Source organism: Procambarus clarkii, chromosome 25 (assembly GCF_040958095.1).
Source record: "Procambarus clarkii isolate CNS0578487 chromosome 25, FALCON_Pclarkii_2.0, whole genome shotgun sequence".
In the NCBI taxonomy this organism is placed as follows: Eukaryota; Metazoa; Arthropoda; class Malacostraca; order Decapoda; family Cambaridae; genus Procambarus; species Procambarus clarkii.
In genome coordinates, this window is record NC_091174.1 from 10,322,134 (window position 1) to 10,344,416 (window position 22,283).

At 38.4% G+C, this 22,283-nt stretch overlaps 1 protein-coding gene across 16 annotated transcripts in view; it reads left to right on the forward strand.

Annotated features, from left to right (window-relative positions):
- RhoGEF2 (Rho guanine nucleotide exchange factor 2) overlaps window positions 1-22,283 on the forward strand; it is a 490,304-nt gene that overhangs the window by 46,365 nt on the left and 421,656 nt on the right. For 15 of the 16 annotated variants that reach the window (XM_069331287.1, XM_045739737.2, XM_069331284.1 and 12 more), the window contains 9 exons: window positions 3,088-3,174; window positions 5,754-5,861; window positions 6,004-6,102; window positions 6,718-6,810; window positions 7,109-7,302; window positions 7,546-7,723; window positions 8,711-8,822; window positions 11,215-11,388; window positions 11,766-11,843. In XM_069331287.1, the coding sequence (XP_069187388.1) occupies window positions 3,088-3,174; window positions 5,754-5,861; window positions 6,004-6,102; window positions 6,718-6,810; window positions 7,109-7,302; window positions 7,546-7,723; window positions 8,711-8,822; window positions 11,215-11,388; window positions 11,766-11,843 (1,123 nt within the window). Of the gene's footprint in view, window positions 1-3,084; window positions 3,175-5,753; window positions 5,862-6,003; window positions 6,103-6,717; window positions 6,811-7,108; window positions 7,303-7,545; window positions 7,724-8,710; window positions 8,823-11,214; window positions 11,389-11,765; window positions 11,844-22,283 lie in introns of all 16 variants that reach the window. The other variant, XM_045739736.2, reaches the window with a different exon arrangement.

The following is a 22,283-nucleotide window of genomic DNA, read 5'->3' on the forward strand; positions in this document are numbered from 1 at the left end:
CCGTGGTGCACAGTGTTACCCTTGTACCATGGTGCACAGTGTTACCTTTGTACCATGGTGCACAGTGTTACCCTTGTACCATGGTGCACAGTGTTACCCTTGTACCATGGTGCATAGTGTTACCCTTGTACCATACTGCATAGTGTTACCCTTGTACCATGGTGCACAGTGTTACCTTTGTACCATTGTGGGTGCTTTTCATATTCAAATCCTGATTTATATTAAAGTTTGCATGATACAGTATTCCATTTACAATTTTTTATGCAGCTTGTATACTGTACTTAAATATACAAGAAATACACGTGAATAACTATTGATAACTAAAAAAATTATCCATTGACCTGTACTATATATTCAATTTATAGCTTGATATATCATTATATAGAGATGTTTGCTCCACTCCTCAGTGTATATGCAAAACTGATTTAATCATGAATTTTGCTCATGACTACTCATCCCTCTGAGCAATGGACCAGATTTTTCCCCACTGGTTCCTCCCTCCAAATTTTTTAATTTCACAGAAAAGTCCAGATTTGTAATCACTTTTTTTTTAATCATTCATTGGAGGTCAAGTTTAGGTTAGGGGAAGTGCAAGAAATTTTATTCTGAAAATGGTTATGAAACCATGTCCCCTTAATTATTTATTAAAATGAGTTCACAATAATAATAATAATAATAATAATGAACAAAATCCACGAGGGGCCGTGATGAGGGTTTGAACCCATGCGCTGGATGTTTTCAGACGCGCTCTAGTCAACTGTATCGCAACATGGTAAAAGAATTGACTAGTTGAGCATCTAGCGAGTTGACTAGTGTGTGTCCGGGAAGATCCAGCGAGTAGGTTCGAACCCTCATCAAGGCCCTTGTGGATTTGTTCATTTTATATATCATGTTATTGTAATTTCTGTGTGTAATAATGATAATGTTTATTCCGGTAAAAGTACATATATACAAAATAAGTTACAAACAGAATGTTGAATTTATAGATAGAGCTAGTATATACCATGCCTAAAGCCACTAATACGATCAGCATTTCAGGCAAAACACACAAGATATTTCATAGAAATCTTAAGTTAAAGAAAGAGTTTTGGGTGTGGGAAAGTCAATGGGCTTGGTGTTATGGGCCTACATATAAGGGGGTTGGATCCTGAGAAATGCTGGCAATGAGGAAGAAATATCTCAATGGACAGGTTCTGCTGGTAGTTGTACCAGGATGAAATTAAAATTTCCACATAGTGAAATTCACAGACCATGCCAAAAATTTGGGTATAAATGCTAACTCTTTTTAGTGTAGTTCATATCACATTTTTAATGGTTTTTTGTAAATGAACATTACACTTGAAGAATATTTGGAGCCATGGAAAAGCTATTGAGCATATTTAAAACAGAATTCTTTGAAACTTTAATTTTAAGTTGGCATGGTCTTTATTCACCAAAGTATGGGCCCTGTGGCCTTTGAAAATAAGGTTTCAAGGTTTCAAATCTCTTTAAATGCAAGTTCTAGTAGTTGACCACATGATTGGTTGGAATAAAAAGTTTGCTTAATGCAACTAGCCCATACATCATGAGAAATATTAGGGTATTAATACTAACTCCTTTAATGTGGATCTGATCCAATTTTTAATGCAACATAGTTCGCTTGCATTTTGAGTTTTGCATGAAAAATTTAGAAAATTTGGTGATATAGAGCTAAAAGTGATCTGTATATCATCTGGATTTTGGAGGTGCACCTGTCCTTGCTGGCTGGCCAATAATGTTGTGGTGGCTTAAATAAGCCTTTCACATTTAAATGGCTTTAAATATAACAGGAAAATCTGAGAAGGAGTTTTTTATATACTGTGAATATCTCGTATAGAAACTTTGCAAAGTGTTGCATCATGATGTGTGCCCCCACGTTTCAATGTATTTTTGCCTCAGGCATGCTTATACTGTACTTTCATTTTCTATCATACTGTCTGTGTGGTAGAAATGTCTACCATACCATACCATTCATCCCTTCACCTTTTTTTAATTATAACCTTAGCTCTTTTTTTTTTTTTTTTCTTTCCAGAAATATACCAATTATTCAAGACTGGTCTTTGTGGCACTGCATTAATATGTCAAGTATTGAAAATTTTCTAAATTTTCTGAGATGGTTAATAAAGAATATACTGTAGTAGGCATATGGAGAGGGGCAGAGACCTGAACAAGTCAACAGACTTTTTGTCCCTGACAATGGGAAACCATAACTATGCTGCATTTGCTCCCTTTTTGTGTTTTCTTTTGTATATTCATAATTATTTTGTTCAGGGGGAAAAGGCAAGGTTTGTTTACCTCCACGCCAAACACACCCATTATCGCTGAAAATATGAAGTGGTTTTGCAATATTAGGCGTGTCCACAAACAATCATACTTCAGTGGGTATTTTCAGTTCATTCTTAGTTATTTTAGTGTGACTTAAACAGCATTGGTGTACAAAGAGAGCGATAAACCAATTTGTTACGGTACTTGTTTGTTGCAGTAATTATCCCAACTCATCCGATGTAGTAAAAGCATATTTTAAGACTTGTAACATTCTTTTATTTTTAATCAAAATTTGCAAAAATAGTGTTACTATCGAATCATTTAATGAGCAGTTATCAAGTTCAATTTTAGCCTTGTGTAATTTGGTTGTTAATTTTGGTCCTTGTCTTAAAACAACATTATGCATTTTCATGTTGTTCAGATTGGAGTACAGGTATCCTTTTTGGAAAATAATTATGACAAATATATAACAGTTATATTGCATATGAATGGACTAGTGAATTGTATTTTCTAATCTCTATTCACTGTATTGTTCCCCTTTTTTTTCATTAGGCTGGTATCTCGCCTACCTCATGAAAGTGGGAGATGGGATAATGGTATAATGTTGCATGTGTATGTTAGATTTAGAACATTACTCATTTATACATGTGCATATGATTGCATATTGTATTTTGTAGATACAGTATACAAGTCATATTGGATTGCAATCCTGTATAAATGTGGCTTGATTTTGTGCACAATACTTTAAAGCCTAGGCATATCTTGCTGTATTGGTGATAAAATATAATTTCTTTTGTCAAGCAGGTAGTATCTCCAATCAACCTAAGTGGACTGTGCTCAACAGAGGCCATTCTTAGTATGGAAGATGAGGAATTTTCTGACACTGAACCTGTAAGTACTAAACAGTAATAAAGATTTGTAATTGTTAGGTGCCATCAGTGCAAAAACATTTACGATACTGTTTCTAAAGAACGGATTAGGTAAATACTAAATTTTGTCACACAGCTTGGAAAGATATATGGCTTCTAGTAATCTTTTTTATGAGTGCTTTCAATGCTGTCTTTTGTGGTTCCTAGATTGATCTGATTAGCTCTTCCCACCAGTAATGGAAATGGGTTTTGAAAACTAAATATACGCTAAGGCTGTATCCAGGATTTATGCTCGGGATCACAAAGGGGTCCATCTGTAATTATAACAAGTAAAGAAGAAATTTTAATTGGTAGGAACTTGACAAAGAAAGTGAACGTAAATATACTGAAAATTGAGATGTAGGTATAGTCATATTCCCAGGCACCCCCATTCACATCACTGCTTCCTACATTGTTCTCATGCATTTCAAGTGTTCCTCATGAAAGAGCAAATTAGAATGGAAGTGATTTTTTGAAATTCCAAAATTGGATGATGCTTTTTAACAGTATTGGAAAGCTAAAATGTTTGATCACTGCACTGTGCATAGCACCTTAAGGCGTTCGACAGGTGGTGTGAAAATGTTTGAATTTAACAATATATAATGTTTTAATATTTTTCACTCTTTGTGATTTGAAATGACAATTTTTTAATTTGGCAATGCTAGTATTTGACATTTTTGTTCTTTTTTAAAATTTTCAGTTAATGTTAATAATTCATTACCAACTTCACTACAAATTTGTTACATGAAGCAGGCGTGCAGTGTCACCCCTGATGTGAGTAGAGATCTGTGCAAGGGGTTTAGACAAAATATTTTAAAGGAGAGCTTAACCACCGCATTGCGCACCTGGTTTCAGCAAAAACGTCGTAGTGCAATTGTCAAGGACATATTTTTATTGTTTTTATAAATGGCCAGGTCAAGTTAATGTCAAAATGTTTCTAGACTCAATCATTTTCATTTGAAAATAGTGATGAAAACATTAAAAAACATAGCCTAATTAAAAAAAAAAAAGCACAACTCTTATAGGGCCTTAAGACATTCTGCACAGTACAGTGGTTAAGAGGAATGGGGTAAATGTACATGTACGAAAGCAGTAGCTAGACGAAACCATTGGAGAAGCTTCTCCAATGGTTTCGTCGAAGACATCATAAGAAGGAAAGTGAAACGCCATGCAACCTCTGAAGAGACAACTAACACAACACCTATACCCCCTATTAGACTATTTTACAGGAACTTCTTTTCCACAGTTCATAAAACGGAGGAAAGGGTCCTGAAAGATATTGTTAATAGAAACGTTATCCCTACAGACAAAAATCAGAGGATACAACTGACGATTTACTATAAAACCAGAAAAACGGCCAGCCTACTCATGAGAAACTCTCCAGACACAAAGCAGAACGCTTTAAAAGAGACCAACGTCGTCTATGCCTTCAAATGCCCTCTTGGGGACTGTAAGCTCCAAAAAACCCAGTATATAGGCAAGACAACAACATCTCTTTCTAGGCGTTTAACGATGCATAAGCAACTGGGCTCCATTAAGGAACATATAATCTCTTCCCACAACCAAACCATCGCCAGAGAAATCCTAGTAAACAACACAGAAATCATCGATAGATACAGCGATAGCAGGCGGCTTGACGTTTGCGAGGCACTACACATTAAAAAGTCAACACCAGCAATCAACAGCCAATTAATGCACAACTATATTCTACCCACCTCAAGACTCCGCTCCAATATAGAAGCATCAAGAAATATGGACCAATAGGCGTTCTACAATCACTTCCATTCAATACCCATTGTTTCGTGTTCTGTCTTGTGTTGATGAAATTAATACCCTATTAATGCCACCTCACCCCATCCACCTCACTCAAATGTAGATATAAACAAATCGGAGATGTGTAAGTTCTATTCAGTTGTGCATGTGTAAACTAAAGTCTTTGAAAATGTAATAAGTTTTACGAAACGCGCTCAAGTGTCGCGTGAGACTAGAAATAAAAATGAATTTTGGAGAATTGATTTTTGAATTACCACCAACAGTGAAAAGAAATGTACGAAAGATCGAGAAAATTCGTGTTAGAATTATTAATCTTACTTTTTCGGTCATATTTAATAATATATATATATATATATATATATATATATATATATATATATATATATATATATATATATATATATATATATATATATATATATATATATATAATATATATATATAATATATATATATAATATATATATATATATATATATATAATATATATATATAATATATATATATAATATATATATATAATATATATATATAATATATATATATAATATATATATATATATATATATATATATATATATATATATATATATATATATATATATATATATATATATATATATATATATATTTATAAAAGTAGTACAGTGCTTGTAGCTTTCAGAAAACATTCTGATGGATTGGTGTTTGATATTACTATTTAGTAACAGCTTATTTTGATATTGTTACCATTCATATATTATTTTTGGGATTAGCCTTTGTGTAATATCAGATTTGTTTTCATTACAGCTTGAAGACCATGGTCCATTCCAGTCTCTGAGCAAACTGTGGAACCATAATGCTTATCTTGCTGTCTTTATGAACTATGTCATATCAAACTGTGACTCGTCCAGTTTGGTGAGTATCTGTTACATGAGGTGGCTTATCTGGCAGTTATTGTATATGTTAGAAATATTGTTGTGAATTTAGTCTGCTTTTATATATTATGGCAAGATATTTTAAATAGATAAAAAAAATTAAACATATAATTTTCTTGCAGTTCTTTTATGTGATAACGCACCTTTACAAGGAAGGAGTTGGGAAGGAAATGAAGCGATGGGCTTACGAAATCACTTCGACTTTTTTATTACCTGGTGCAGTAAGTATTTGTTAAGTTATAGTGCAATAAATATAAACCTTGGTATGTAACTGATGCAAGAAGGTTTTATGGTATTACCTGATACAGTACTTGTCTTCATTATTATACAGTAATAAATTACTTCATTATTACTGTACTTCATAAAAGATCGCCAGGTACTTTTTATGCTGTACAGTATTTTATTACTGTAAAATATACAGTAGTGTACTTCTAAAATTTACTTTGACATTCTTTGTTATTCTTAAATTTTTTCTTGCATTATTTAAACCTTTCCTCAAACTCGTGTAACACCTGTGGACCCTTCATGACAGACCAGTGTACTGTGGCATATTGGGTGAAGAATGCTGCACAAACTAATGCTTTAAAAATATTAAACATTGCTGGAGAGGGTTGCACTGGAAGCTGCCTCTAAACAAAGAGTCCTGTCAAGGGAAACAAAACATTACAAAGATTTGCTTTGTGTTGTGGAAATTTGAACCTGTTTTTCCATAAATTAATATTTCCATGAGATAGGCAATTTGCTTTTTACTTATACTGTAATGGTATATACTTGTGTATGTGTTTTTATGTTATTTATATTGGATATTTCATACTCCTTCTTTAATATTTTTTCAGCCTCTTCGCCTTAGTAATGTTGAAGAGAGTGTTCTACATGAAATTGACGAAACTTTGCAAAATGAATTGGACAAAGAAGAAATTCTTCGGAAGGTGAGATGATAGATTTATTGTTTTGATTTCAGAATTGAATCAAACTTACTCCAAATATAATTAAACATATCTGAAAATAAGTCTCAATTTCTGTCACATTTAGATTTTAGAATGTAGTTTTTGTGCCAGGACAATGGTAAAGCATACATGTTATTTATGTAACAGTTTTCTAAAAAAAAAAAAAAAAAGTTTTCAAGCACTGTAATTGTTTTGTAAGTTGGCTAGATATGAGATCAGTAATTTAAGTTAGTATTGTTATCAAATGTGCTTGAACATTGTTTATCTTTATTTTTCTAAGGTATTTTGGAAAGCTCGCCAACGATGTCGTGAAGATTTAAATGAGCAGCTAGCAGATTTCCGCAACAAACGAAGTGCTGGCCTGGGGTCCATATTTGGGCCCCCAGACCATTCCTTGGAGGAGAGTATGCACAATAAAACCAAAGAACTACAAATTGTGGAGAGTCTACTTTTGCCCTGTCTTGAGTGTGTTTCGTAAGTAGCAGCTACACTTCATGGCTTTACAGTACTATAGTGACATGTGCATGTATACTACTTGCACATGCACACGCTCACATGCTTGCATATATTCATGCATGGACACATGCATGCAAGCACACGTACATGCAGGCATGTATGTTTACATGTACTCACTTGCACTTATTTATTGCACAAAAGCAGTATGCAGTGAATTCCTTTTGGATATTAGCATTTAAGATGGTTGTATGTCCTTTTCAGGGATGACCTCAAGAATGCCACTGACCATATGATTGTAACAGCCTCTAGTCTAGCCACCATCCTGTTCAAATACTATGGGGTGAGAACTCAACAAGCTCAACAACTCATTGAAAGGTGTCCGCTCTTTGTTAGTAAAGAGCGACCATTGAGAAGTAAGATCTTCAGGGGCAATAAAAAGGTAATTTTACTTTTGATTTTGTAACAGTATGCTAAATAATGCTCATACTAAATGGCACATTCGGATTATTAGCAGTGGACCAGGTTTTTATTTGTTCTTTAGTAAATCGGTGAATACTTGGATGCTTGTGTAAGTATGAGTGTATTATGCCTGGTATCATTGCACTTAATGAAATCAATTTTTTTTTAAATATATATTAATTAGTTTCATTAAATATTTAAGATTGTGTAGTATAGACAGTGTCCTATGAAAATAAACAATAGATTTAATTATTTATTAATGTGCAATAAAAATGTATGAATAAATAAAAGGATTACATGGAATCTTCTTTGTCTTGTGTGTGTGTGTGTGTGTGTGTGTGTGTGCGCGTGTGTGCGCGTGTGTGTGTGTGTGTGTGTGTGTGTGTGTGCGTGTGCTAACGAGTTAAAAAGAATTATACAGTTCGTCTGCTTTATACTCTGATATTTAGGAGACATTTTATCATTTGATGCACTCCTCTTGTTGACATCACTCAAACAGCTCTTTTATGTAAACACTTCAGCTGGGGTGAAAGTATCTCAAACAGAGGTTCTACCAGACTTTGAATTGGCAAAGAATGACTAAGTGGCAGTTTGGGACAATTCATGTGAAGGTCTTGACACATTTATAACTTAGATGAATATTTGTTGTGTATGGGATGCAAGAGTTTGGTTGCACTAGTTTTCTGTGTTGCTGCTGATTAAGAAAGGTAATATGAAAGGTTGGGTAATATAGTATATTTCATAATATTTTTTGTTAGGGACTACTCAATCCTGTAAAAGTAAAATCCAGGACAGAGACTGAAGTAATCCGTTAAGTTGGTTTTGAAAGAGTATGTAGGCGAGGTATAGTGTATTAGTCATAAATTTATATAAATGGATGTATACTTATTTAAATAGATTTCAAGTGAAAAGACAATACAATATATGAATTTGCTCTATGACTAATTCTTGTAATTGTTATCTACAGCAAGTGTATAGAGACCATCACTTCAATCAGCACACATATTACAGTGTTACATACTGTAATCATTGTGGCATCATTATCTGGGGTATTGCTCCACAAGGTTACCAGTGTACCAGTGAGTATTGCGCTCTCTCATATATAATAATCTCTCAGTTGTAGATTGGGGTTTTAACTCTGCTCATTCACGCACAATGCTAGTTAATCATTTTTTTGAGAATCTTCATTTTACTGAAAATATTGTGACATGCTGAGTAGTACTATAGATATAGTGACATGTGGAGTACTTACATAGAAAAGCTGATATGCAAAGCAGTACTACAGAACAAATTCAATATTCAGAACAGTTATAATGAACAAGTGAATATAAGGAAAACAGAAATGTTTTATTTAGCTTAATAATCATTATTTTTTTGCCATTTGTCACTTTCATGGGTGGGTAGACAGCTGTTGAGAAGAGAGAGGGGAGTAGTATAGGAAACGGTTAAAGATACTAAAAGCCAACTTGCAATCATACACTATATCTTTCACAATGTGTAACATTATGGTGAACCAACACAAGCTCTCTCCATAAGGTAAGATACCATACCAGGCTTCTTAAGAAAGTTATCATATTATTAGATAACTTGTTTATCCATGATGCTATACACTGTATTGCTTTGTGAAAGACATGATAATTAAATGAGGTAACATTTTTATTTTTTATTTAATATTTGCACCCTTGTTTTTCATCTTATTTTTTCATGTTAATGTCTGCCCTACACCATCAAATAAGAATTGTGGTAATAACATTATATGTAATTTATGTATGTGTGGTGCTTGATAGAAATAATAAGTTATGAGTTTTGTAGATCCTTGTAGCAGCAAGTTATTTGAGCTGTAGGATAAAAATAAGAGAAGATATATTGGAAGTGATGAGAAGTTTTCAGTACAGTATAGTACTTCAAATACGTGTTAGATAAAAATTGGAGTATAGATTGTGTAATGAACGGGAGAGTCATAGGATGAGAGGTGAATAGTGCCACTGCCACGCCAGTGGCAGTGGGCACAGCATTTTTCATGCTGTTGTGGCACCAGCATGAAAAATCAATGGATGGAGCTGTAGAAGTGAATAATCTGAAAAGTATTTGTTGTGATTCAAACAGATAGTGTAAGGAATGCTAATATCATGGAAAGATATGAAGTGCAAAAGGTAGTAAATAAAAACAAGTTGAGATTTTCTTTTGATAGTTTGGTCATATTTAAATAATGGTTGATGACAGTATTTTGAAGAATATATTTGACTGAATTTGAAAGGAGAGGAGAGGAGAGGAAAGCCAGGAGCAAGATGGGTAGTCATAATGAGAACTCATTTAATTTGTCATGTGGTGGTTAACCTTAGGTCCTTTGATCCCAGCTCTCAGTTGTCAATCAGCTGGTAACAGGTTCCTGAGTCTGTTGGTGTCTTAACATATCTGCCCCACCACCACCTCCTCCCTTCTTAGTGCATCCCATTTGTTCACTATGATACTGATAAAGGTCTTTCTAATGTCTCTGTCGCACATTTGGGTACTTAGTTTTCCACCTGTTTTCTGTAGTCCTGTAGTCAGACCTTGTCTGCCTTATCAATTCCTCAGAATTTCTAGTAAATATCTACCCTCTAAATCTTCTGTCTTTCAGCAATGTGAGGTTTAATTCCTCTAGCATTTTCCTGTAACTCATACCTCTTGGTTCTGGGGCTACTCTGATGGTATAATTCTGAAATTTCTCTAACTTGTATGTTTGACTGGATATGGACTCTACACTAGAGCTGCATACATCAGGATTGGTTAGACATACATGATATACGAGATTCTTAATGATTCTTTGCAAAAATTTCTAAGGGTAGTTTGTATGTTGGTCAACCTAGCATATGTAGTTGATGATATCTTTTGATATGGGGGTTTGACAGATTCAGTATGATATCAACCCGTAAATCTTTCCTCTCTCCGATTCTTGAAGAATTTCATCTCTTATTTGGTACCTTTTGTCTGGGATCCTATTCATTACACATACTGTAGTTTCATTTCTTTGTACTTTCTTGAGCTAAACCACAGTAGTAATTTGTTGGACCATTCTTTTAGTTTGTCCAAGTCATCTTGTAGTCTCTCTCTTCCTTTGTCTAAATCCTCCTCAAATTAGTACACTATCAACAAACATTATGTGTGTGTGTGTGTGTGTGTGAGGATGGGCAGATTGAGAATGAATAGTACAGTATTGAGGAAGTAGCAGTGGAATCAGTTTGTGAAGAGAGTGACTGCTTTAGTGTATTTTTAAATGATAACTCATGGAAACCACTTTACACCTGATTATATGAAGCAGTGGGGTGCTGTTGTGGATATATTGTGAAAGATATGGAAGGGAGGGTGTTTGTTATTTAATATCTTTATTCTGCATGTCCTATTTATTGTCCTATTTTTCCAGGATGATGCCTCTTTATCCCATGAAATGGAGTAGTGGTGATTGATTTTATTTTCTCTTGTCATGAACAGATTGTGAAATGAACATCCACAAGTCATGTGCCAAGCAAGTTGAAGAAGCATGTATAGGACAGTTACATAAAAAAGACAAAAGTCGAGATATAAGATTTAGTTCTATTCTTGGCAAGATCATGGCAGATGATAAAGACAACAGAAGAAAAGTGTCTCATGTCAACCCTGCACAAAGTAAGTTTGGTACATGCAATTTTTCAGATTTTTATTTCTTATTTTTAATTTGAGAACACACAAACATTGTTTGTATTTACTGTTTCAGTACTCAGACACCATGGCAGCAGAACAGTCTTCAGAACAGTTAATTTCTAGAAAGTTGTGTGTGTGTGAATATATATATATATATATATATATATATATATATATATATATATATATATATATATATATATATATATATATATGTATATATATATATATATATATATATATTTGTTCAAATAAATTGTATTTGTTTCATACAAATAATGTGTTTCTAATATTAAACTAAAATATGGTTTATCATCAAGTGATTAAACTTTTGTTTTCATAACTTTCTTTATTTTCTACAGTTGAAAAGGCTCGAAAAGGGCTTGAGGAGTGCAACTGCGATATCCATGGGCTAGGAACCGAGACGGACACTATAACAGGTTAGTGACTGTCTTGAATTATCGGAATGTACACATGTATACCTGTATGTATACAACACTGTATATACACATGAGTTGTACTCTTGGTCTCTTATGGGTCTTATCGTAATAATAAGAGTTATGTATTTGCCACCAAATTTTGCTAGAATAGATGGAAAGCATGTATATGGGAAGAAATATCAAGGGCATCAGGGTCAAAAATGTTTGTGTTATAGGTAAGTTGTATAGTAGTACTGTATATTAAACTGCACTAATAAAACAGGGAATGATAAATCAGAAGACTTTTAGCATTAGTTGATGTCTGCTTTCATAAATAATATTATGGAGCCAACATGGGATTTTTTTTTAAGGCTTACTGCAAAAATAACCCGTTGAAAAGTAGAGATGCTGTGGTTATGCTAAGAGACAACTCTGTCAACATTAAGGGCCCAAGACTTTTTCAACTCTCCTTCTATTTATATTGGGCATAACTAGCCAGCTTCTAACAGTGTTCAAAAGAGTACTTGATATACACCTCCAAAGAATACCTAATCAACTGTGCTGTAATTCATATGTAAGTGTGCGAGCTGTTGCATCTAACAGCCTGGTTGACTGGCCCTACAAGGCTTGATCTGAGAATGAGTCACAGAGACTTTGATCCCCAGAACCAGCACAAGGTAGGTAGAAGGTTTAGAGGCATATATCACCAGATTAGTCCCAAGACTAAAAAGTATGAGTTTTGAGGAGAGGCTGCAGAAATTTAATCTCACATGATTGGAGCACAGAAAAGTTAAGGAAGGTATGATTACCATATACACAATTCTCTAGTAAATTTTCAAGCCATCTATAGTGTTACAGGTGCACCCCTCATCCACACACAATTCAAATTCAAATTTTTATTCAGGTAAAAGTATATACATAGATGATGAGTTACAAACATAATGGATATATAGATAAAGCTAGTACATACAATACCTAAAGCCACTAAAGCCACACAGCTGCATCCCCTCATCCACACACACTCATCCACAAAAAAAAAAAAAAAAGTAGTTAGTAAGTTAGTAGTTAGTTAGTAAACAGTTGATTGACAGTTGAGAGGCGGGCCGAAAGAGCAAAGCTCAACCCCCGCAAAAACACAACCTGTAAACACACAGCAGCTGCATCCCCTTCGTCCACAGCTGATGCATCTCCCTCATCCACACACAGCAGCTACATCCCCTCATCCACACACAGCAGCTGCATCCCCTTCGTCCACAGCTGATGCATCTCCCTCATCCACACACAGCAGCTACATCCCCTCATCCACACACAGCAGCTGCATCCCCTTCGTCCACAGCTGATGCATCCCCCTCATCCACACACAGCAGCTGCATCCCCCCTCATCCACACAGCAGCTGCAGCCCCTTTGTCCACAGCTGATGCATCCCTTGATCCACACACAACCAGCTGTCTGGTGCATTCTAATCAGGGAAGCCATTCAAAAAAGATGAAGGTATATATATTGCCTGTCTGGCAACAGACAGACATTATTTTGCCACGAAGTTCCTAAAAACATCTAGCTAGAACATTATAAAATACTGTGTTATACCTGACATACACCTGGAATCCTGTCTGTAATTTATATATAAGATTAATGTAAAAGAGACCCCACAAGGTATAGAGACTGTTCTAGTGTACCATAGTGATCCTGTGATATCCAAGACATCAAAGACAGAAAACGTTGTGAATAGGTTCAGCAAACATTGCATGACTGTGGAAGTACTGTACCACTGCATATTGTCCATGTGAGATTTCATCACGACACCTGTTTTATAGAAAGTGTGACTGCCCGAACAGAACTCCATTTTGTCTTACCTCTTCAGTGTCCACATGTAACCAGCTGCCACCATATGTAGCTGCCAATGTGTGTGTCACTAGACACTGCTTAATTGTTGCATTCTGCTGTGTGTGTTTCTTGCATGATTGCCAAATGCAGAAGTGTAGGACACAAGTACCACTCCTGTTAAGTCTCAAGCATATTGTCTAGTGTGGAGTATCAAGAAGACTTCTGGTACCTACATTTCTGCATGTGGCAATCATGCAAGAAACACACACAGTAGAATGCAAAACACACTTATGACTGTACAGTACTGTACATAGTAACATGTGAGATGTACTGGTGGCTGATGACATGTGATGTGGCTGACAACAAAGCAGTGTCAAGTGACACACATTGGCAGCTGATTACATGTGGACACTGAGGTGGTAAGACAAAATGGAGTGCTGTTCGGGCAGTCACATTTTCCACAAAACAGGTGTCATGATGAAATCTCACATGGACAATATGCAGTGGTACAGTACTTCCACAGTCATGCAATGTTTGCTGAACCTATTCACAACATTTTCTGTCTTTGATGTCTTTGATATCACAGGATCACTATGGTACACTAGAACAGTCTCTATACCTTGTGGGGTCTCTTTTATATTAATCTTATATATAAATTACAGACAGGATTCCAGGTGTATGTAGGTTTAGCAAAGTATTTTGTAATGTTCTAGCTAAATGTTTCAGGGAACTTCGTGGCAAAATAATGTCTGTTGGCAGACTGGCAATATATATATACCTTCATATTCTTTGAATGGCTTCCCTGATTAGAATGGATGAGCTGGCTATATAAAGACCTCTCTAGGGCCTCCTGGGAGTAAACGATCAAGATTTCAGATTAGCCAGTAAGGGAAAGAACAGACATGCCTTCTCCAATCATGTAGGCCTAGGCATGGATAGTGTGAGGTATGCAAATACATCATAATTTGCAGTCAGACCATTGGAAACTGATGTGAGAGTTTTCCCTTATCTGATCCAAGACTGGGGAACTTACTCTTTGTGTACTACAAAACATGGCCCACCTCTGGCATTCTATACATCATGAATGTGTGAACTCAGCGGGCACACAGCAGCCATTGTGCAACAGTCTTTCTCTCATAGCAACCAGAGCTCCACACAGACCATGCATGATAGATCTATTCCCATGAATAAAGGTTCTAGGACCTGTGCACTCATAAGTGGTGCACGTAATAGTAGTATAATAATAATAATGATAAACACAAACAATAAACTAATACAAAAGAAGTTAATTAAAAACCGATGTGCCATGAGAGACAAGGCAGGTGGAGCGCACATATCATGACTATCTGATCCCAGTTCACTGATACTAATATACATAATAAATATAAACAGTCATTAGCGTGGACTCTCTCTGTATGTTTTGCTGTTCGCTGTGTGTCAGGACGGTAACCAAGTCCTGTATTGTGATGGCAGATATATCCATGTGGTTAATGAAGGTTTTTCATTCCCTTCTGGTATGGGCAGTAGAAACACAGGAGTTGAGAGGAACTTAATCAATCCTACATTAAAGTGAAAGTATACATACAAAATTATTAGTCAGATGGTCTAACAAACACTGCTTACCATTTTGTTAATTGAATCCATTTGTATAGTAAGAATGGCATAGTGTATCTTGACAGGTATAGTGCAGGTATTGTTTGAAATCTGTTCTTAGATGACGAAGTGTGTTACTAGTCCAAGAGTAAATAAACAAACATTGACCACATTGATTTAGTCTTGTTGTTAACTGTAGATTTTTGAAGAGATACAGTACAGTACAGGTATTTTAAAATTTGCACAAGTATTGTATAAAATTTAAGTGTGTGTGAGTGCATTGAATGTTTGAGCATGCAGTATGTGATGTGAAAGTGTAGTAGATGGTGTAAGGTGGAGTGTGGCTGTGGCTACTCCACGATTAATGGAAGGGCTTAGAGGTCAAGGAACCTGTTGGTGTGACAGTCCTACCTTGTTCTGGTCCTGCTCAGTGTCGCACTGGCCAACACCCAAGCACTCGCCCACCCACACACCCCCCCTCCCCCACCCACCCACATAACTTGCAGACTTACCCAGTCATTCACAACCCATCCCTCAACATACGTGCTTACTTACCTACCTGATCACTCGCCCAGACATTCACCACCCACCCACCTGATCATTCACTTAGCCATTCAACACCAACCCGCCTGGATTACTCGCCTTCCTACCCATCTACCTATCATCCTGATCACACACCACCCACCTACCTGATCATGTAACTCCTGCATCTTCCTAGACTGCCACAAAGCTTTTGATCTGGTCCCCCCACAAGACTAATAGTATACATGATGGTGAGACGAGATGATAACAGGAAAGGCACTGGACTGGCTATGGGTACTTGAGGGACAGGAAACAAAGGGTCATAGTCAGAGAGGATATGTCAAGTTTGAAAAGGGTGGAAAGTGGTGTTCCATAGGGCTCTGTCCTAGGACCAGTGCTCCTTCTAATATATGAAAATTACCTCCCAGCAAACATAAACTCGTACCTGTCATTTTTTGCAGATACTTAATACAAAGTTAATGAGGAGAGTAAGACCTGAAGAAAATTGTTGGTTGTTGCAAGAAGAACTTGGCAAATTTCAGGAGAGGCCAGATAAATGGCTGCTGGAATTCAGTCCAAATAAGTATAAAGTGATTAAAATGAGTAATGGAGATAGGAGACCTATATTTAACAACATCATAAAGGGAAGACAGTTACAAGAAACAATGAGAAAAAGTCCTGGGAGTAGACAATCCCAATACTAACCTCAGAAACTCGTGGATAACATCAGCAGTACAGGGTATATGGGAGGTTAACAAACATAACAACATTCAAGAATCTCATGAAAGCAGGTTTCAAGTTCATACACACTGATTATGTGAGACTATTACTTGAGTACGCAGCACTGGCATGGAACCCACATTTTGTTAAGCACTAAAACAAATTTGAGAAAGTTTAGTGTTTAACAAGATCCCGAGGGAGAATAGACAAAGTGGGCAAAGGAAGCCTGTATATATTAAAAGGAGGTAGGACATGGGAATATTGGTGGAAGCTGGGCATGAAGTTTAGTCATAGAGACGTAGGGAAGTTCTCATTCCTTGTATGAGTGGTGGGCAACTGGAATGCATTGAATTTCATCTCCTCTCCCCTCCCTCTCTCCTTTCCCCCCCTCTCTTTCTCCTTCCCCCCCCCCTCTCTCCTTCCCCTCCTCTCCTTCTCCCCCCTCCCTCCCTCTCACTCCCTCTCACTCCCTCTCCCCTCCTCTTCTCTACCCCTCCCTTCCCCTCCCATCCCCTTCCCCCCCAATTCCCTTCCTTCCCCCCCTCCCCATTTCTACACATTCACTTTTCTGTAGCTTATATGATAACAAGATGTAATATCAATACAAGTTTGGTGTTGGTACATTGTTACTGCTGGTACTAACCAAGCAACACATTAGTCAATGGTGCAGCACCATGTGTGTACAGAGTTGTCTTGAGCGTGGGGAGCTGCAGTATACTTTAGGTGTTGCAGGTCTCCTTAGCTATAAATGTATTCGTGGTTCCAAAGCATTACCTCCAAAATTGGACGCGTAATACCTTCTGAACAAAGTCATGAATGGCACAATGTTGTGCATAGAGTCAGGATCAAAGTTACGGGCGTAATTAGGGCCAAGGCCTGTGTAGACTCCCTTGGGTGTAGCCTCGTAAATGCAAGTACTGTATCCTTATCCGCATCAAAGTTTAGTACATTTTAAATACATTTTCTTGCAGTTGCTCTATTACAAACGTGAAGAACGATAACAGAATACATGATAAATTGACTTTGTGGCATCTTGTAACTAAAGAAATATGTTAATAATAAATTGCCTCATTATTTTGTTTTCTTTGTTAATTGAGCTTTGACAAAAAAAGTACTTGCCTCTACCTAGCAGCAACTTCAGGGAAGTGAGGTCTAGTCCTGCGTACCCTTCCTACTAGCTTTGTTGTACCCGTTGTGTTAAAGCTTCACTGTTCTGACAATCACTATCTTTGTCAAACCTTTCCTTAAAGTTGTGAAGGTAGGACTTGAGGTGAGTCTGGGTTGGCTGTAGCCCGTGTCTGGATTTCCGGGTAAACTGTAGGTGACTGTAATACATATGGGATATTCCTGACTTGAAATGTGTTAGTAGTCAGCTTTTGTCTAATGAAGTCGTCTCACCTTAACTTCCCTCTTGTCTCACCTGAACCCCCGCACTTCCTTACCAGCTTTGCTCATTTCATTACAATACAGACGGTATACAAGGCAGTTTAATACACAACACAATATACAGGGCCAACGGTAATCTGTGTTGTCTTGGCATTTTGTCCGGGCTCAGGAAGCACTTGGGTAGTTGGAACCCAACTACAGTGAATTGCCAAGCCGTGTTTATGTCTCGTGCAGTTGCCGGATGACTGATCTGCCTGTGGGTCGACCTGGCAAGCTCTCATACTAGTCAGAATCCCATAGTATGAGGCGGGAGAGGATGACATATGTGACGGGAAGGTTCGGGGACAATCAAAGAATCATTTAGTAAATCGGTAAAATACAGATTTATTTATTTATTATTATTATCGAATACCAGAAAAGTGGGAAGCGTCATTGTGTTGACGAGGTGACAGTTTGTCTTATACTAGACCTAATGTAAATGAGATTATACGACAAAAACAAGCTCACACCTCAGCCAGTTTGTATACTTTAGATTATACGTGTAGGAGGCTCCTCTATATCTATACTTTGGAAAGGAATCCTGTTTTTATGTAGCTGCCTTGTTTAGGAGCCGGTCGGCAGAGCGGACAGCACGTTGTGATCCTGTGGTCCTGGGTTCGATCCCAGGTGCCGGCGAGAAACAATGGGCAGAATTTCTTTCACCCTATGCCCCTGTTACCTAGCAGTAAAATAGGTACCTGGGTGTTAGTCAGCTGTCATGGACTGGTTCTCTGGGGGTGGAGGCCCGGTCAAGGACCGGGCCGCGGGGACACTGAAAAGCCCCGAAATCATCTCAAGATAACCCTCAAGATATATGTCTGGATGTTCTATAATCATTTTATGACGTAGTCGTGTTCCATGTTATGACTCGAACACTAATAATTCTTTTTTCGTTTGTGAATGCATTTGTTATCATTAACAAATTTGGTGTGGCACGAGGAAATGTTTATATTGCAAATTGCACCTACTATTAAGAAGAAAAGGAGAAATTTTTATTCCCGAAATGCGTTACAGAGAAAAGTTTGGGAAGCACTGGGTGATATAACCGGCCCGCGTGAGGGGCTAGTGGTCGGTATAATCTTTAACATTTATGTACAGCTGTATAAGTCCGGCTCACAATTCGACACCATAGACAATGGAACTGTTTTGTCTGACGAGTGACGTTGGACGAGCCCCACAAATGAGAAGATAGTTGGATTCTTTGGTATAAATGGAACTGGAAAAAATCCAATCCCATTTTCTCCAGTGCAGGGAACAGTGACAGGAAACCTGGAGCCAGATTCACGAAAGCACTTACGCAAGCACTTACGAACGTGTACATCTTTCCTCAATCTTTGACGACTTTGTTTACATTTATTAAACAGTTTACAAGCATGAAACCTTGCCAATCAACTGTTGTTGTTGTTGTTATAAACAGCCTCCTGGTGGTTCCGAGCTCATTGACTGTTTAATAATTGGAAACAAAGCCGCCAAAGATTGAGAAAAGATGTACAGGTTCGTAAGTGCTTTCGTGAATCTGGCGTCTGCATGTGTGTCGACTGGCCGATGGTATTGTGTAGTGGGGTGGCTGGTGAACCGTCGTGGTCTGCCTGGGCTATTATTCCTCAACTTAGATCACACAACATTGATGCTCCTCTCATAAAGTTTATGGAGGGAAGCTGGAAGGCTAATGTAGTGATGAACTGGTGAGTACAAGTGATGCTGGGCGTGAGTAACCATGACGGCGGCATTGGAGGGATGTGTTTATGGTGAGAGCAGCACTGACAGATGAGAATGTGAGAGCAGTGGCATAACATCTTTGTATCGTCGTCAGTGTGTACACACACACCTCCTCGCCCTCTACTTGTTTCACTACTCATAATGTCTCCTATTGACGCACATTAAATTTGTCAAAATATTGATCAAATCCATTGATAGACCGCTATTCGTGTATTTGGTATATAATATTACGTAGCGGAGGATGTGTGGACCTTGGGTTGACCTTGGTGCGCACACTGGCGGTGGCGCAAGTTACTGATGTCAGCAATGTTTGTCAGCTTTGAAATGGGTTTATATTGTTGCACTTGTGAGGAGAGGCTGGCGATCATCTCTGGCTCACCTACCCTGAACGCCTCAGTATTAACGTTAATGTATATTACACCTGTCAGTAATAATTCTGATTCTGAACGTCTATGTCTCAAACACGGTCCGGGACAATAGAGAATTTGCTGCACAATGAATTCAACCTAAACCAATTTGTTTAGTATGTACCAATTATAAGTTGGTGGCGGCAGATTGTGACACAAGGTAGGCCTGTTGCGAGATGGCTCCGTTGACCTCGGTAATAAGGGCGATATCCGGCCCAAGCGCGCACCTCGAATTGAAAGGTGTGTTTGTAAAAGATAATTTGTATTAAGTAGATTAGTAAGTTGAGGCCTGGCGCCGATCAAGACGTGATGGAGGCGTTTTGTGCAGCGAAGAGATTGGTTGTTCTGGTGGGTTCCCTGGCTATATTTGGCCAGTTAGGAGCGGTGAAGTATTACTGGGAGTGAGGTAGATTATGTTAGGCCTTAGAAGGCAGTAATGAGCATTAAGTGCAAGTCAGTAATGTTGGCGTGGGCAGCCCCTGAAGCTACGGCCAACCTGTTATACTGCTCCTCTTGTACTTACCAGTCTTTTTCACCTCCCTCATTCTCCCCTCTCTCTCTCTACCTCTCCCCTCCCTCTCTCTACCTCTCCCTTTCTACCTCTCCCCTCCCTCTCTCTACCTCTCCCCTCCCTCTCTCTACCTCTCCCTTTCTACCTCTCCCCTCCCTCTCTCTACCTCTCCCTTTCTACCTCTCCCCTCCCTCTCTCTACCTCTCCCTTTCTACCTCTCCCCTCCCTCCCTCATTTTCCAATTTTCCTTCCTTCGTTTTTTTTCGCATACATTTTTATACCTTTATCACCATTTCCTCCTCCTCTCCCTGTGCTCTTCTCTCCTCCTGTCTCTTCCCATCACCTTCCCTCCTATCTCTTTCCCCGCCCCTCCTCCTATCGCTCCCCTTCCTTTCTGATGAATACTGGCGTCTTGCTTGAGGGAATTATTACCGTCACCTGGCCCCACATACCTGTGTGTGTGTGTCCATGGAATCATTAGTTTAGTTTGCCTCAGGGTTCCTGCTTTATACACATCCCCCCTCGTACACTTGCTCCTCAAATTCCAGCCATTTATTTCGCTACTTAACTGGTGTCTTTGGCACATTATACGTTTGACACGATGCCGCGTGTCTCCTTGTGATAGTGGTCTGGGCTAGACACGCTGCTTCATATATTCGTCGCCATATATCACTCTATACACTGTATATCAAAGCTTTCCCCCCCCCCCCCCCCCCCCCACACACACACACACACACACACACACACACACACACACACACACACACACACACACACACACACACACACACACACACACGTGTGTGCTTGTGCGCGCATGCGGGTGTTTATTCGTTCGTGTAGTTCTCTATATGCTTTGCATTTAGAGAACATTGAAGGTTTTTTTCGTAAAGTTGGCATAATGGAGTGCCTATGAGGGAGATCATGGCTATGGGCAGTGTATCCGCATATATCCTATGGCCTCTTGCATGTTTTGCTAGAGGCCATAGTAGTGAGGCTGGTGAGTATTGTAGGGCTGCTCACACACCCCCCCCTCTACAGGGAAGCTCACCCCCCCTCCCTCTACAGGGAAGCTTACCCCCCCCCCCCCATCTACAGGGAACCTCACCCCCCCCTTACTCTACAGGGAAGCTTACCTCCCCCTCCCTCTACAGGGAAGCTTACCTCCCCTACTCTACGGGGAAGCTTACCTCCCCTACTCTACAGGGAAGCTTACCTCCCCCTCCCTCTACAGGAAAGCTTCTCTGTAATGCTTATTGTGTGTACTGATGAATATATAGCAGCTGGGGACTACAGTCCCGATTAATGTTTTGTGTACTGGATCTATACGCTTTTGGTGGTCAGGCGACTGTTGCCAAATTAATATAACATTACAGACCAATAGAGGAGAAGTAATAATGGCCGGGGACCGTTGTGTATGTGAAAACTGGAGCTTACTGCCTGCAGGAAGAAGGGTTGGGGTAGGAAGGGAAGAGAACTATCAGGGGAAAAGTGCCATACCATCACGACTATATAGCACTGGGAAGGGGTCAGGATATGGAATGGGACGGCGGGAAAGGAATGGTGGCCAACCACTTGGACGGTCGGGGATTGAACGCCGACCTGCTTGAAGCGAGACCGTTCTGCTACCGTCTGACCCAAGTAGTTAGGGGTGTAAGGTAGGAGTGGTGTGAGGAGTGGAGGTATAAGAAGAGTGTCAGGGAGCACCAGGGCGACCAGCACCGCTCCTGTGCCAGGTA